This window comes from Desmodus rotundus, chromosome 11 (genome assembly GCF_022682495.2).
Source record: "Desmodus rotundus isolate HL8 chromosome 11, HLdesRot8A.1, whole genome shotgun sequence".
Lineage (NCBI taxonomy): Eukaryota > Metazoa > Chordata > Mammalia > Chiroptera > Phyllostomidae > Desmodus > Desmodus rotundus.
The window spans coordinates 1,149,056-1,160,597 of NC_071397.1; the positions used below are offsets into that span (position 1 = coordinate 1,149,056).

At 48.1% G+C, this 11,542-nt stretch overlaps 2 protein-coding genes across 3 annotated transcripts; both read right to left on the reverse strand.

The window, feature by feature from the left end:
• Positions 1–175: 175 nt before the first annotated feature.
• Positions 176–5,850, reverse strand: LSM2 (LSM2 homolog, U6 small nuclear RNA and mRNA degradation associated). Its single transcript, XM_024557787.3, has 5 exons — positions 5,626–5,850; positions 4,955–5,022; positions 939–969; positions 764–823; positions 176–665 (listed from the first exon to the last, which is right to left on the reverse strand). Exons 1-5 carry the CDS (start codon positions 5,626–5,628, stop codon positions 540–542), a joined length of 288 nt encoding a protein of 95 aa, XP_024413555.1. The 5' UTR covers positions 5,629–5,850; the 3' UTR covers positions 176–539.
• Positions 5,851–7,185: 1,335 nt separating this feature from the next.
• On the reverse strand, positions 7,186–11,052 carry LOC112302152 (heat shock 70 kDa protein 1-like). 2 transcript variants are annotated; one of them, XM_024557742.3, is made up of 2 exons: positions 11,029–11,052; positions 7,186–9,445 (listed from the first exon to the last, which is right to left on the reverse strand). In XM_024557742.3, exon 2 carries the CDS (start codon positions 9,430–9,432, stop codon positions 7,507–7,509), a length of 1,926 nt encoding a protein of 641 aa, XP_024413510.1. In that variant the 5' UTR covers positions 9,433–9,445; positions 11,029–11,052; the 3' UTR covers positions 7,186–7,506. The 2 variants fall into 2 exon arrangements, with proteins under 2 accessions (XP_024413510.1, XP_053770282.1); XM_053914307.2 differs by lacking the exon at positions 11,029–11,052 and adding an exon at positions 10,389–11,025.
• Between the last annotated feature and the right edge of the window lie 490 nt (positions 11,053–11,542).

Sequence of the window (11,542 nt, forward strand, 5' to 3'; positions counted from 1 at the left end):
AGTTTACAGGGAGTACCCAGTTCCTACCAAGGAGAGTAGACGTAGACAACGCAGGGAGGTTGATTGGATTCCTAGCTGGGGTGGTGAAGGAGAACAGCACGGATAAATTCAGTACCCCTTTCCCACCCTCCAGCCAGCCTCCAGCCGCCTTCCCAAAACACAAGAGAACCAGAAATCTGCATCATAAAATTTTATTCCCGATGCGGGACAGATTCCTTCCATCCTCCAAAATCACACACTGACCTGGAGAGAACTAAGAGATTCTTCTGCCATCTCTGGGAAAGGAGTAAGAAAGGCAGGTACTGGGGATAAGGGACACCTTGCCGTTCCCCGGACACCTTATCTTCCCCTTCTGAGGATAGCTGCTCCCCACTAATTAATCCTCTGACCTACTCATCCCTTTAAAAAAAAAAAAAAAAAAAGGAGCACCTTCACTATTATAAGACCAAAAACACAACATCTCAGGTGCAGGTGGAGAGGTCCTGGGCTGGGACACCAGGGCGAGGACCACCAGTGGAGGAGGGAGGAGAGAAGGGACATCACTGTTTCTGCTGCAGGGCCTCCTTTCGTGCCGCATCCTGTAGTAGCTGCGTGTCCACCTCATCTGCTGGCAACTGCACATAGCGGACCACTGAGCCCCGGATGAAGCAGTTCTTCACTGATAACTAGACAAAGGTAAGCAAATGTGAAAATACCCTCTCTATCCACCCAGAGGCCTCCTGCTTTTAGAGGCGTTTCCTCTTTTCTGCAATCTCCAACTCACCATGTGAGGGTATTTCTCAGGGTCGGTGACACTGATGTCAGTTAGCTTGATGTTGAGATACTAAGAAAACAAGATGAACACCATCATCAGCTCTAGAGACAGGATACAAGTACCCCACCCTTATGCTCTCCCCTTCTCCCTCCCCCAAACCAATTCTGGGCTCTTGCTGTCTCACCTGATCCACAGAATGGAGGGTTCCACAGATGCTGTTGGGGCAGAGGGAAGGAAGAACCAAATTAATTTATACCAAAGTCAACATAGAGGTGACTTGAGAGCTGAGATAAGAACATGGTTGGGGAAGTCAAGGACTTGAGGAAGCCAGAATAGGTGGAAGCAAAAAGAGGCGTTCCTAAGCCCTAGAGTGGGGAAGCTTCCAGAGCAGTGCTGTTTAGATGGTGCAACCCACTCTTAAAGAGTTACCACCTTGTATTTCTCCTGTTCATAGTATGCGTAATTATTACAGCCACTTCATAATCTTTTACAGTTACTTTTCACAAAAGTTAACTTTTGCAGTTAATTTCTGGTTACTTGCAAAGTAGTTATTACCATCCAGGGACTCAGAGAGGTTGTATAACTTGCCCGAGTTTAGGACAAGGAACGACCCAGTCCACACCTATCTGACCCAGAACCACCAGCTATTTTCAAACATTCATTGCTTTGGGACCACAGCCCATAGGCAAAGCAGATAAAGCAGCTAGCATTCCTCTTGATTAAGGGACAAGAGAGGTTCTCTCCCTTCCCCAACCCTTGAAGACCCTGAAATGTTAATGAGAAATGATAACATAATACCAGTGCTCAAAGCCCTGCTACTTCTTTTCTCTCCTAACTTCTTTAATTTCTGTTAGTGGCTTCAACTTTAAATCCCACGAATTATATTTCTTTCCCCTGCATACCCCATAAATCCCCATCGTTTACTGATGTCTAACATTTCTGTAATTCTCTTCCTAGTCTGACTTCTACAAAGCAAGGTATTACTACTTTACACCTCAATCCGGGCCACCCTCACCCTGGTGTCATCACCAGGTTCTAAGTTCCTCTGAACCATGGTTCCCAGACACTGATGGGTGCGCAAAAGTTTCACGAGTCCAGGACGGAAGAGGAAACACAGGCTAGCATAGTGCTGAGTGTGAATGTAGTGTGCTAAAAGTTCGTTTTTTCCCTAGAAATAACTGTTTAATGAAATTTTTTATTAAAAATTTTTATTTATTTATTTTTAGAGGGGAAGGGAAGGAGAAGCAGAGGGAAACATCAATGTGTGGTTGCCTCTCACGCCCCCCACCTGGGGACCTGGCCGGCACCCCAGGCCTGTGCCCTGACTGGGAGTCACACTGGCGACCTTTCAGTCTGCAGTCCGGTGCAGTCCACTGGGCCACACCAGCCGGCGCATTGGTATTAGTTTTTTTAAAGAAAATAAGTAGTTATAATAATTATTATAATAATTTTAAATTAAAAGTTTTAAAAAATGTCCTTATCTTGCCAAAAATAAAGTTGGCAGCTCTCTGCTGGACCCCAATTTCTGTAAAATTCCAAGTCTCTGAAATCCAGTGTCTGAGACCCACTGCCTCAGTGATGGTTTCACCACAACCCTGGCTGCTGAAAATCCTCTGCCTGCCCCTTACCACCATCTGCAGCAGAGAAGTAACCGTCAGGAATTGCGTAAGATGGTATTATTTGATTCAGTCCCCCAAGAATAGATATTTGGCCCTGGCCAGTGTGGCTCAGTTGACTGGGTATGGTCCCACAAACGGTAGGGTCGAAGTTTTCATCCCCGGTCAGGGAACACGCCTAGTTTTTGGGTCTGGTCCTATCAGGAGGTGTATGAAAGGCAACCAATCAATGTTTCTCTCTCACATCAACGTTTCTTTCCTTTTCTTTCTCCCTCCCTTCCCCTCTTTCCCTAAAAGCAATGAAAAACCAATACGACCTTGGGTGAGGGTGAAAGAAAAGACGTATTTGACACAGAAGTGGTCCAACAACAAGTCTGAGAGACAGAGCTCTTCTTCCAACCCAATAGACTACCTTTGAATCTTCCAGTCTTTACTTTAGGACCTGGAGCTAAAACCTAACAACTTCTTTTCCGCCTCTGGCCACGTGGACGGCCCAGAAAAGAGGAAAATATAAGAAAACAAGTCATCTAGCAAGACTGGTTTTGGCTTCCACACTTACCTCTCCACGTGGCCCTAATCTACACGCCGTCAATACCACACACACGGCCGCTGTCACTGATGAAATCTCTTGATGCAAAAGGCAAGTCCCTCCCCACCACTCCCTGCCTCGCCACTGTTCCTTCCGTCAGCTCTCTCACACAGGAAGGTGGAAGACATTGGAGAATGCATCAACCACCTTTCTAAAGGACATCGGGTAACAGAGTCTATTTTAAATGTACATCTCATGTAAAGGATTTTTTCCCTAAAGAATTGGAAGCCACCTAAGTGTGCAAGAGCAAGGCCTTGGTTAATACAGACGCCATGCAGACATTAAGAATGTTAAAGATTAACTTTATCCACGTGAAAATATCCACAACATCTGTTAAGTGAAAAGCAAGTTCCACAACTACATGGAGAGTATGATCCTGTTTTTAACTTTAAAAGAAAAAAAGAAAAGAAAAGAAAAAAGCCTGGCTGGGGTGGCTCAGTGGATTGAGTGACAGCCTGCAAACCAAAGGGTCACCAGTTTGATTCCCAGGCAGGGCACAGGCCTGGGTTGCGGGCCAGGTCCCCAGTTGGGGGCGTGTGAGAAGCAACTGATTGATGTATCTCTCATACATCAACGTTTCTCTCCCTCTCTCTAACAGTAAATAAATAAAATCTTTATGGGGTGGGGTGGAGGGATGGGGAGAAAAGGCACACAACTGTAATTGAATAACAATAAAAAAAAAAAAAGCACAAACCAAAACACGAAAAAAAAAAAAAATCTTTAAAAAAAAAAAAAAAAGCAGCAGCCCTGCCTGGGTAGCCCAGTTGGTTAAAGCACTGTCCCAATACGCCAAGGTTACGGATTTGATTCCCTGGTCACAATCAACCAATGAATGCATAAAAAAGTGGAACGAGAAATTGATGTTTCTCTCTCTCTAAAACCAATAAAAAAAACTTCAAAAAGCAAAGCTGAATTGGATTTCAGTTCTGGCTGTGTCATTTACTAGTTCCACAGACGACCAAGTTTTTTAACCTACCCAAGCTTCAATTTCCTTCCAGGTAAAATAGCAACAATACTGTATGTCACAAAGGAGTGTTACGGGAATTAAATGAGTTAACAAATGGAAAGCATTCGGAAGAGTGCCCAGTCAATAGGAGGCCCTCAAATGTTAGCTACTTTCCTTCCAGCACACATTTATTAAGCCCCTACTGCAGATCAGGCCTGTGCAAGCACTAGGTAAAACGGGGAGCTGAAACACGGTCCTGGCCGTGTCCGCAGGGCAGGCCACAGACAGTGAACACACTTCTCTGAAATCTCAATGTGAGAAGCACCCACTAGGAAGAAAATAAGACTTCATGGCAGACCTCATGATATAATGATCTTCTTGGCCGGAAAGACCAGGACAAGTCTCTCCAAGGCTACAGCATGTAATCCAAGTTCCGAAAGGTGATTAGGAGCTAATGACGCAGTGGGCAGGGGACGTGAGAGCAGCGCGGACTGGCTGGCACACTGCTCGTCCTTTACATTTTCTTTAACAAAGGGGAGGTTACGCCACATACGTGTACTGCTCTGCAACAGCTTTGCACATCCATACATCTCATTCCCGCGTGACAGCGGCACCATACGGAAGTACAATTTAACCTCCTCCTTACTGATAACCTCCTCCTTACTTTCCATTTTTGGCTACTGCAAATAAAAGTACAAATTTCTCTGTACGTACACCTTTACTTGTGGAACCGGTTCTTACACTTCTAGAAGTTGAGTCAAGAGAGCGTAGAATTTAGTCAGGAAAAACCAAAACTACATTTTGTAAAAACTGTTGATGCCTCTACACTCTTGACCTGTCTGTACTTACTCTTTATAGACTTAGTTCTTTGTATTGTTTTTCAATACAAGAAACAACACCCAGCTAATCTGTCGGCTTAAGGCACCAGTCATTTATTTCTTCCGCATCTCTCAGCTTGCCCAGATTTCAAACAATACTTGTCCAATTAAAGAGGTTCCTGGGCCCTGGGCACACCCATCCCCTACAGACCTGCTGGAACAGGTACCCACCTCAGGTCATTCTTGAGTTCCACCACCACATCCTTGCCCACCAGGGACTTGAAGAAGGAGTAGAAGAGCTGTTGGGCGAGAGAGGGAAAACCATTATATGGGAAGAGACGGCGTAGGGAGGAGTGGCCTTCTGCCACTGTCACCCAATAGTGGTACTGGGATCCCCACATCTGTGGCAGGTCTCAAAACTTCACTCAGCCGCGGAGATGAACAGCTGGAGTCCGAAAGACTCTGCACACTTCATTGAGCACCTGCCATAAAGCCCCGGGGAGAGCCGCTGCCCTGCACCCCTCGGCCTCTCCGGGCTCGGCTCTGAATCCACCACCTGCCCCCCTGGAGTCCCTGCCCACTCCTCCTAGGGACCTGCAGAATGGACCCCGGGTCAAACTCCCCAAGCCTGGTCTCCATCAGGGAAATGCTCCTTGAGGTCTGGCTTTTCCCGCTCCTGCCGTCCCTGCGACTCTCCCTCGTTTTTTGTTTTAATTTTCCTTATAAGAGAAAAAACAAGACCACGTGCTCCAGTCTTTCAAAGAATATGAGGCGCAGGAACTAAACGCCCCCAGAGCCCAACTCCAGCGCAGACGGACGTGGCAGGGACCCCTACTCCGACCCCCACAGCCCGACCCGCCCGCGCTCCGGAGGGCACCCCCTTGTGACTTCACGACACCTACCATGGTGCTTACGCAGCGGGCTGCCGGCCGGACCAGGAAGGCGAGGGCCTGATGCCTCGGGCCGGAGGCCGGGCGCAAACCGGAGCGCGAGCCCGCGCGCGGGGCGGGGCGGGAAGCGCCACGCGACGTCCAGAGTACTGAAAGAGCGCGCGGCGACGCGGAGCTCGCGAGAGGCGGCCGCGGGGAGCGAAGGGCACGCCGGAGCGGGGAGGGGCGTGGCTCCCGCTTCCCTTCCTTCCTCCTCCCGCGGCGGGACCCACCGCGCAGGCGCGGCCTCCGCGGCGGCGGGAGGGTCGGACAGGCTCTGGGCCTCCCTGGGGTTTTTCTTTCTTAAGGGAGTGCAGTCTGCAGCATGACTTGCTCACACCCTGCAGGCACTTCCTATTGAAAACTGTTAGGAAGTTTGTGAAACCTTGAGATTTGTACACTTTTCTACATATGTTACATTTCTTTAAAGTTTAAAAAAATTCACGTTGAGTCCTTACGATCAGGAGCCTGAGCACAAATCTTAATTTCATCCAGAGTTCTCTCCCAATATATGTATTTCTCCCAAAGACCCAAACTCAGTCCGCATTTCTTACACCCTTTTGCCTAGGGTTGTCCTGTGAAGGAGTGAGTAAAACCTACACTGGCGGGATGATGGAAATAGCCATTCCGTTAGGACAAGGGTCTCAAGGTCTGGACATTTCTACATGTTATTTCTTGCTAAATGTTAAAATGTAGCAGTACTTTTCAAATAGACCAGTAAACAGCATAAGCTGATAGGAAACTCAGCCTGAGAAATGAGGCCAGCTGTAAAGAAGAAATTAATAATTACTGAGCCAAAGGGTGTACAAAAACAATGACTAAGCGTTCTTCAAGGAGGCAGAGCTTTGGATATGAATCCCTGCTCCTTTACTTGCTACAAGTAAATATAACTACATTGTGACAACCATGTCTCCATATTGAATAAAGCACCTGAAACTGTGAAACCCTTGAGTTTGGTAACATAATATTTCATATCCAAATATGCCCCTTTAAATACAAAGGTTTACAAATGCAGTTACACATATTTCTATATTCATGTCCCCAAAACTTTTATAAACATGTGATATGACAAAGTAAGTGAAAATATTTTTTTAAGGAGTAAGGCCATACTAAAAACCTCCAATTCTCATCTTGCACAAAAGTACCCATTTGTCAGGAGTTTGCTGTAGAAATGTTTTCTGCATGTAAAAGATGTAATAATGGACTTCAGTGCATAGACACTGGATTTAGATCCCACCTGTAGGTAACATCAGGGAGAAGTGTGCCTCTTAGCTGAACCCTAAGCATCTAAATCGATCTGTCATAGAACATAAGTAGTAATTATAGTTAGCAACGGCTCTAGCTGGGGCTGGAAGTGCCTGATGACCAAGTAATTCTCCTGCCTGGAACAATTAACTCGTGAAAACTCAAATACTTTGCCCTTACCAGCTTAATCATTCACAATTAGATCACGATCTGACCATACACGCTCTCTCCATGAACTTCCCTTTTCCTTGCTTTTCAAGACACACAGTTTATCAAGATACCAGAAGAAATTTGCTTTAGAACAAATTTACTGAGTCACAACCATCCACATAGGCAGAAGGAGGTTGGGGAGGCTAGAAATAAATAACAGACATTCAAATTCATCAAATGGTTCAGAGAGGAGCCAAATTTTCCTAAAAGTCTCATTCCAGGTCAGAAACAGGACATTGGAGTGTGAAAAGATGGCATATAAGACTCTTCTCTTAGGATCCCAAAACGATGGTAACTGATGCTCAGGTCCAGTCAACTCAAGAATTGTAATAATGTTTGAAGATGAGGGGAACAAATTCACCTTAGAGGCACCCTAGAACTCTCCAGCTCCAGATAAGATTAATCTACTTCTTCAATGGTGGGGCCTGTGGCAGCCCTTCCAGGCGAGTACCCTGTTCCACAGGAAGGCCCAGTGCATCCTCCCTGGTAGAGTTTTGTAATGACTGGGTTACACACCTGCTCCAATTCCTTTCTCTTATGTTCGAACTCATCTTTCTCGGCCAGTTGATTTGCCTCCAGCCACGAAAGGACCTCACTGCATTTATCCAGTATTTTCTTTTTATCAGACTCACTAATCTTACCCTTCAAGCCTTCATCACTCACAGCACTCTTCATGTTAAAGGCATAGGATTCTAAGGCATTTTTTGCAGCAATTTTCTCTCTCTGAAACTCATCTTCAGCTTTATATTTCTCAGCATCCAGAACCATGCGCTCAATGTCCTCCTTGCTCAGGCGACCCTTGTCGTTGGTGATGGTGATCTTGTTGGCCTTGCCTGTGCTTTTGTCCATGGCTGTTACATTGAGAATACCGTTGGCATCAATGTCAAAAGTCACTTCGATTTGAGGAACTCCTCTGGGTGCAGGAGGGATTCCAGTTAAGTCGAAGCGCCCCAGCAGGTTGTTGTCGCGCGTCATGGCCCTCTCGCCCTCGTACACCTGGATCAGCACCCCCGGCTGGTTGTCCGAGTAGGTGGTGAAGATCTGCGTCTGCTTGGTGGGGATGGTGGAGTTGCGCTTGATCAGTGCAGTCATCACGCCCCCGGCCGTCTCCAGGCCCAGCGACAGCGGAGCCACGTCCAGCAGCAGCAGGTCCTGCACCTTTTCAGACTTGTCCCCCATCAGGATGGCTGCCTGCACCGCCGCCCCGTAGGCCACCGCCTCGTCGGGGTTGATGCTCTTGTTGAGATCACGGCCGTTAAAGTAGTCCTGCAGCAGCTTCTGCACCTTAGGAATACGGGTGGAGCCCCCTACTAAAACAATGTCATGGATTTTAGCTTTATCCATCTTGGCATCCCGAAGGGACTTCTCCACAGGCTCCAGGGTACCCCTAAAGAGGTCTGCACACAACTCTTCAAACCGGGCTCTGGTAATGGACGTGTAGAAGTCGATGCCTTCATAGAGTGAATCAATTTCCAAGTTGGCCTGGGTGCTGGACGACAGGGTCCTCTTGGCCCTCTCGCAGGCCGTGCGCAGCCGCCTCACGGCCCGCTTGTTCTGGCTGATGTCCTTCTTGTGCTTCCTCTTGAACTCCTCCACGAAGTGGCTCACCAGCCTGTTGTCGAAGTCCTCCCCTCCCAGGTGCGTGTCGCCGGCCGTGGCCTTCACCTCGAAGATGCCGTCGTCGATGGTCAGGATGGACACGTCGAAGGTGCCCCCGCCCAGGTCAAAGATCAGGACGTGTCGCTCTCCCTGTCCTGCTTTATCTAAGCCATAGGCAATGGCAGCAGCTGTGGGTTCATTGATAATTCTTAGCACATTGAGACCAGCAATCACACCTGCATCCTTGGTGGCCTGGCGTTGAGAGTCATTGAAATAGGCTGGCACAGTGATCACAGCATTGGTGACAGGGTGGCCCAAAAAAGCCTCAGCAGTCTCCTTCATCTTAGTCAGTACCATAGAAGAAATTTCCTCAGGGTAGAAAGCCTTTTTCTCCCCTTTATAGGACACCAATACCTTGGGCTTGCTTCCTTCATTGATTACTTGAAAAGGCCAAAGTTTCATATCTGATTGCACTACAGGATCATTAAATTTTCTGCCGATCAGACGTTTGGCATCAAAGACCGTGTTCTGAGGATTCATGGCCACCTGGTTCTTGGCCGCATCCCCGATGAGCCGCTCGGTGTCGGTGAAGGCCACGTAGCTGGGGGTGGTGCGGTTGCCCTGGTCGTTGGCGATGATCTCCACCTTGCCGTGCTGGAACACCCCCACGCACGAGTAGGTGGTGCCCAGGTCGATGCCGATGGCCGTTCCCTTAGCAGTAGCCATGGTTTTCTGAGGCCTGTTGGGAAAATATGCAATGATGTCTTGGCAGAGTACTTCTTTATTCGATTTATTTTTTATTTTTAATGTGGTAAAATACACATAACATAAAATTTACCACCTTAACCATTTTTAAGGGTATAGTTCAATAGTAAGTTCATTCACATTGTCTAAGCAACTTCTGGAACTCTTAATCTTGTAAAACTGAAACTCTTTGCCCACTAAACAACGCACCATTCCCCACTCCCACCAGCCTCTGGAAACCACCACTTTCTGTCTCTATGAAGCCGACTGTTCTAGATAGCTCATACTGGTGGGATTATATCTTTCTCTTTTTGTGGCTTATTTCACTTAGCACAATAACAAAGTTCATCTGTGTCCAACCCATGTCCCATGGGCCTCATTCGGCCCAGGATGGCTTTGAATGAGGCCCAACACAAAATTGTACGTTTACTTAAAACCTATCTTTTTTGCTCATCAGTTTTCGTTAGTGTTTGAGTATTTGATGTGTGGCCCAAGACAACTTTTCTTCTTCCAGTGCGGCCCAGAGACATCAAAAGGTTGGACACCCCTGAATTCTATGTTATACTGCCATCAATCTGATTTTCCTTCCTTTTTAAGATTGAATACTACTCCATTGTGTACCCACATTTTACTCCCTTATTCCCTCTGAGGACTGCTTCCCCTCAGGGCTATTGTGAATAACACCGTCGTGAACTCTGTGTCTAACTATGTTTTTGGCGTACAAATAACTCTTCCAGACAATGCTTCCATGCTTTCTGGATGAGGCAGACAAACACATTCCTAGCCAACTGGAAGTGGGAAGGCAGTGGGTGTAATTGTTTTTAATTTCTCACAAGTCCTCACTCAAGCGTCCTACCCTATATCTCTGATATAGGATGTTCATATGGAAAGCAATACAATTATTAGCCAATAGTACAAGAATAAACTGGTTCACTTACAATTGTAAACCTGCTTTCGCCCCAGCGAATATTTATTCTGGGATTGTACCCGTCTCCTGCTGAACTGAGATTGTTTCACCTTTTGATCTCTGCAGGAGACATTAACTGCAGCATTTGGGTTTAGCTGCGTTCCTGGGCTCCTTTACCCTCTACCAGGGACTTGTGGGAGTAAATCTGGCCGCTAGGATCCCACTGCAGTGCGTTTTGTAGCTTCCTCAGGTGAGGTGCTGTGGGCCAGGTGGCATCTTTATCTAGTCCTTTTTAAAATGGTATTTTTAGAGAGAGGGGAAGGGAGGGAGAGACACTTGGATGGGTGAGGGATTCAGCAGTGGGCTGCCACTCACATACCCCCAACTGGGGACCTGGCTCACTCCACTGAGCCACACCAGCCGGGGTTCTTCAGCTAATCTTTTACTTCAAAAAACCCTGTTATCCAGAGACAATAACAGACCGGCTCCTCCTCGTCCTTCCAGCAGCTGTGACCAATCCAATGTACTTTGGGCTCCTCAAAGGATTTCCATCTCATGGTTGGCCAAGACCCCGTACATCAGGCTTTAACTAGAGAGCCTCGCAGCACCTTCTCAAAGACACACCAGCCTTGCCTATTCCCACCCCATTGCCATCAGCCCTCCTCCTTCACCTATTCTCCCGTCGCCTTCACTCCAGCGTGATAACGTTAGAACCGCGAAGCCAGTGTCGGTGGGGACTCCCTCATCATCCACCCAACGCAGCCGCGGTCCCCCCTCCCGCCCCCCAACCCTCCCACCCTACAGCTTTCAGCAGGCTTAATTTCCTTTCCCCCCGACACCACACGAGCCCTGAGGTCAGAGACAGCACTTCCATTGTAACGCGACGGCCGGGAACGCCCTCAACGTCCGCCCCACCCCCTTCCGCGGCTCCCGCCCCTTCCCAGTGTCGTCACCACGGCCAACCCGTCGGCCCCTCCCACTGCCCGCCCCTCCTCTCCCCCAGAGACCGCGCCCGCCCAGCAAGCCCGGGAAGAGTCGGGAGAGTTCTGAGAGGGGCGGCACCCAGCACGCTGATTGGTCCGAAAAAGCCTGGGGGCGGGAAGCCCCGCGAAAACCCTGGAATCTTCCAAACCCGCCGCCGGACACAGAGCGGGGATTGGGTGAGCCGGGGGCACAGGCGGGGCT

What these genes read in the sequence shown, in the direction of transcription:
- LSM2 (XM_024557787.3), bottom strand. An exon ending in GAACTCAAGAATGACCTGAG is followed by an intron (nt 970 to 4,954) that starts GTGGGTACCTGT and finishes CTGCCCCAACAG; the next exon opens with CATCTGTGGAACCCTCCATT. An exon ending in CCCTCCATTCTGTGGATCAG is followed by an intron (nt 824 to 938) that starts GTGAGACAGCAA and finishes TTGTTTTCTTAG; the next exon opens with TATCTCAACATCAAGCTAAC.
- LOC112302152 (XM_024557742.3), bottom strand. Translation starts at nt 9,432, where the DNA reads ATGGCTACTGCTAAGGGAACGGCCATCGGCATCGACCTGGGCACCACC.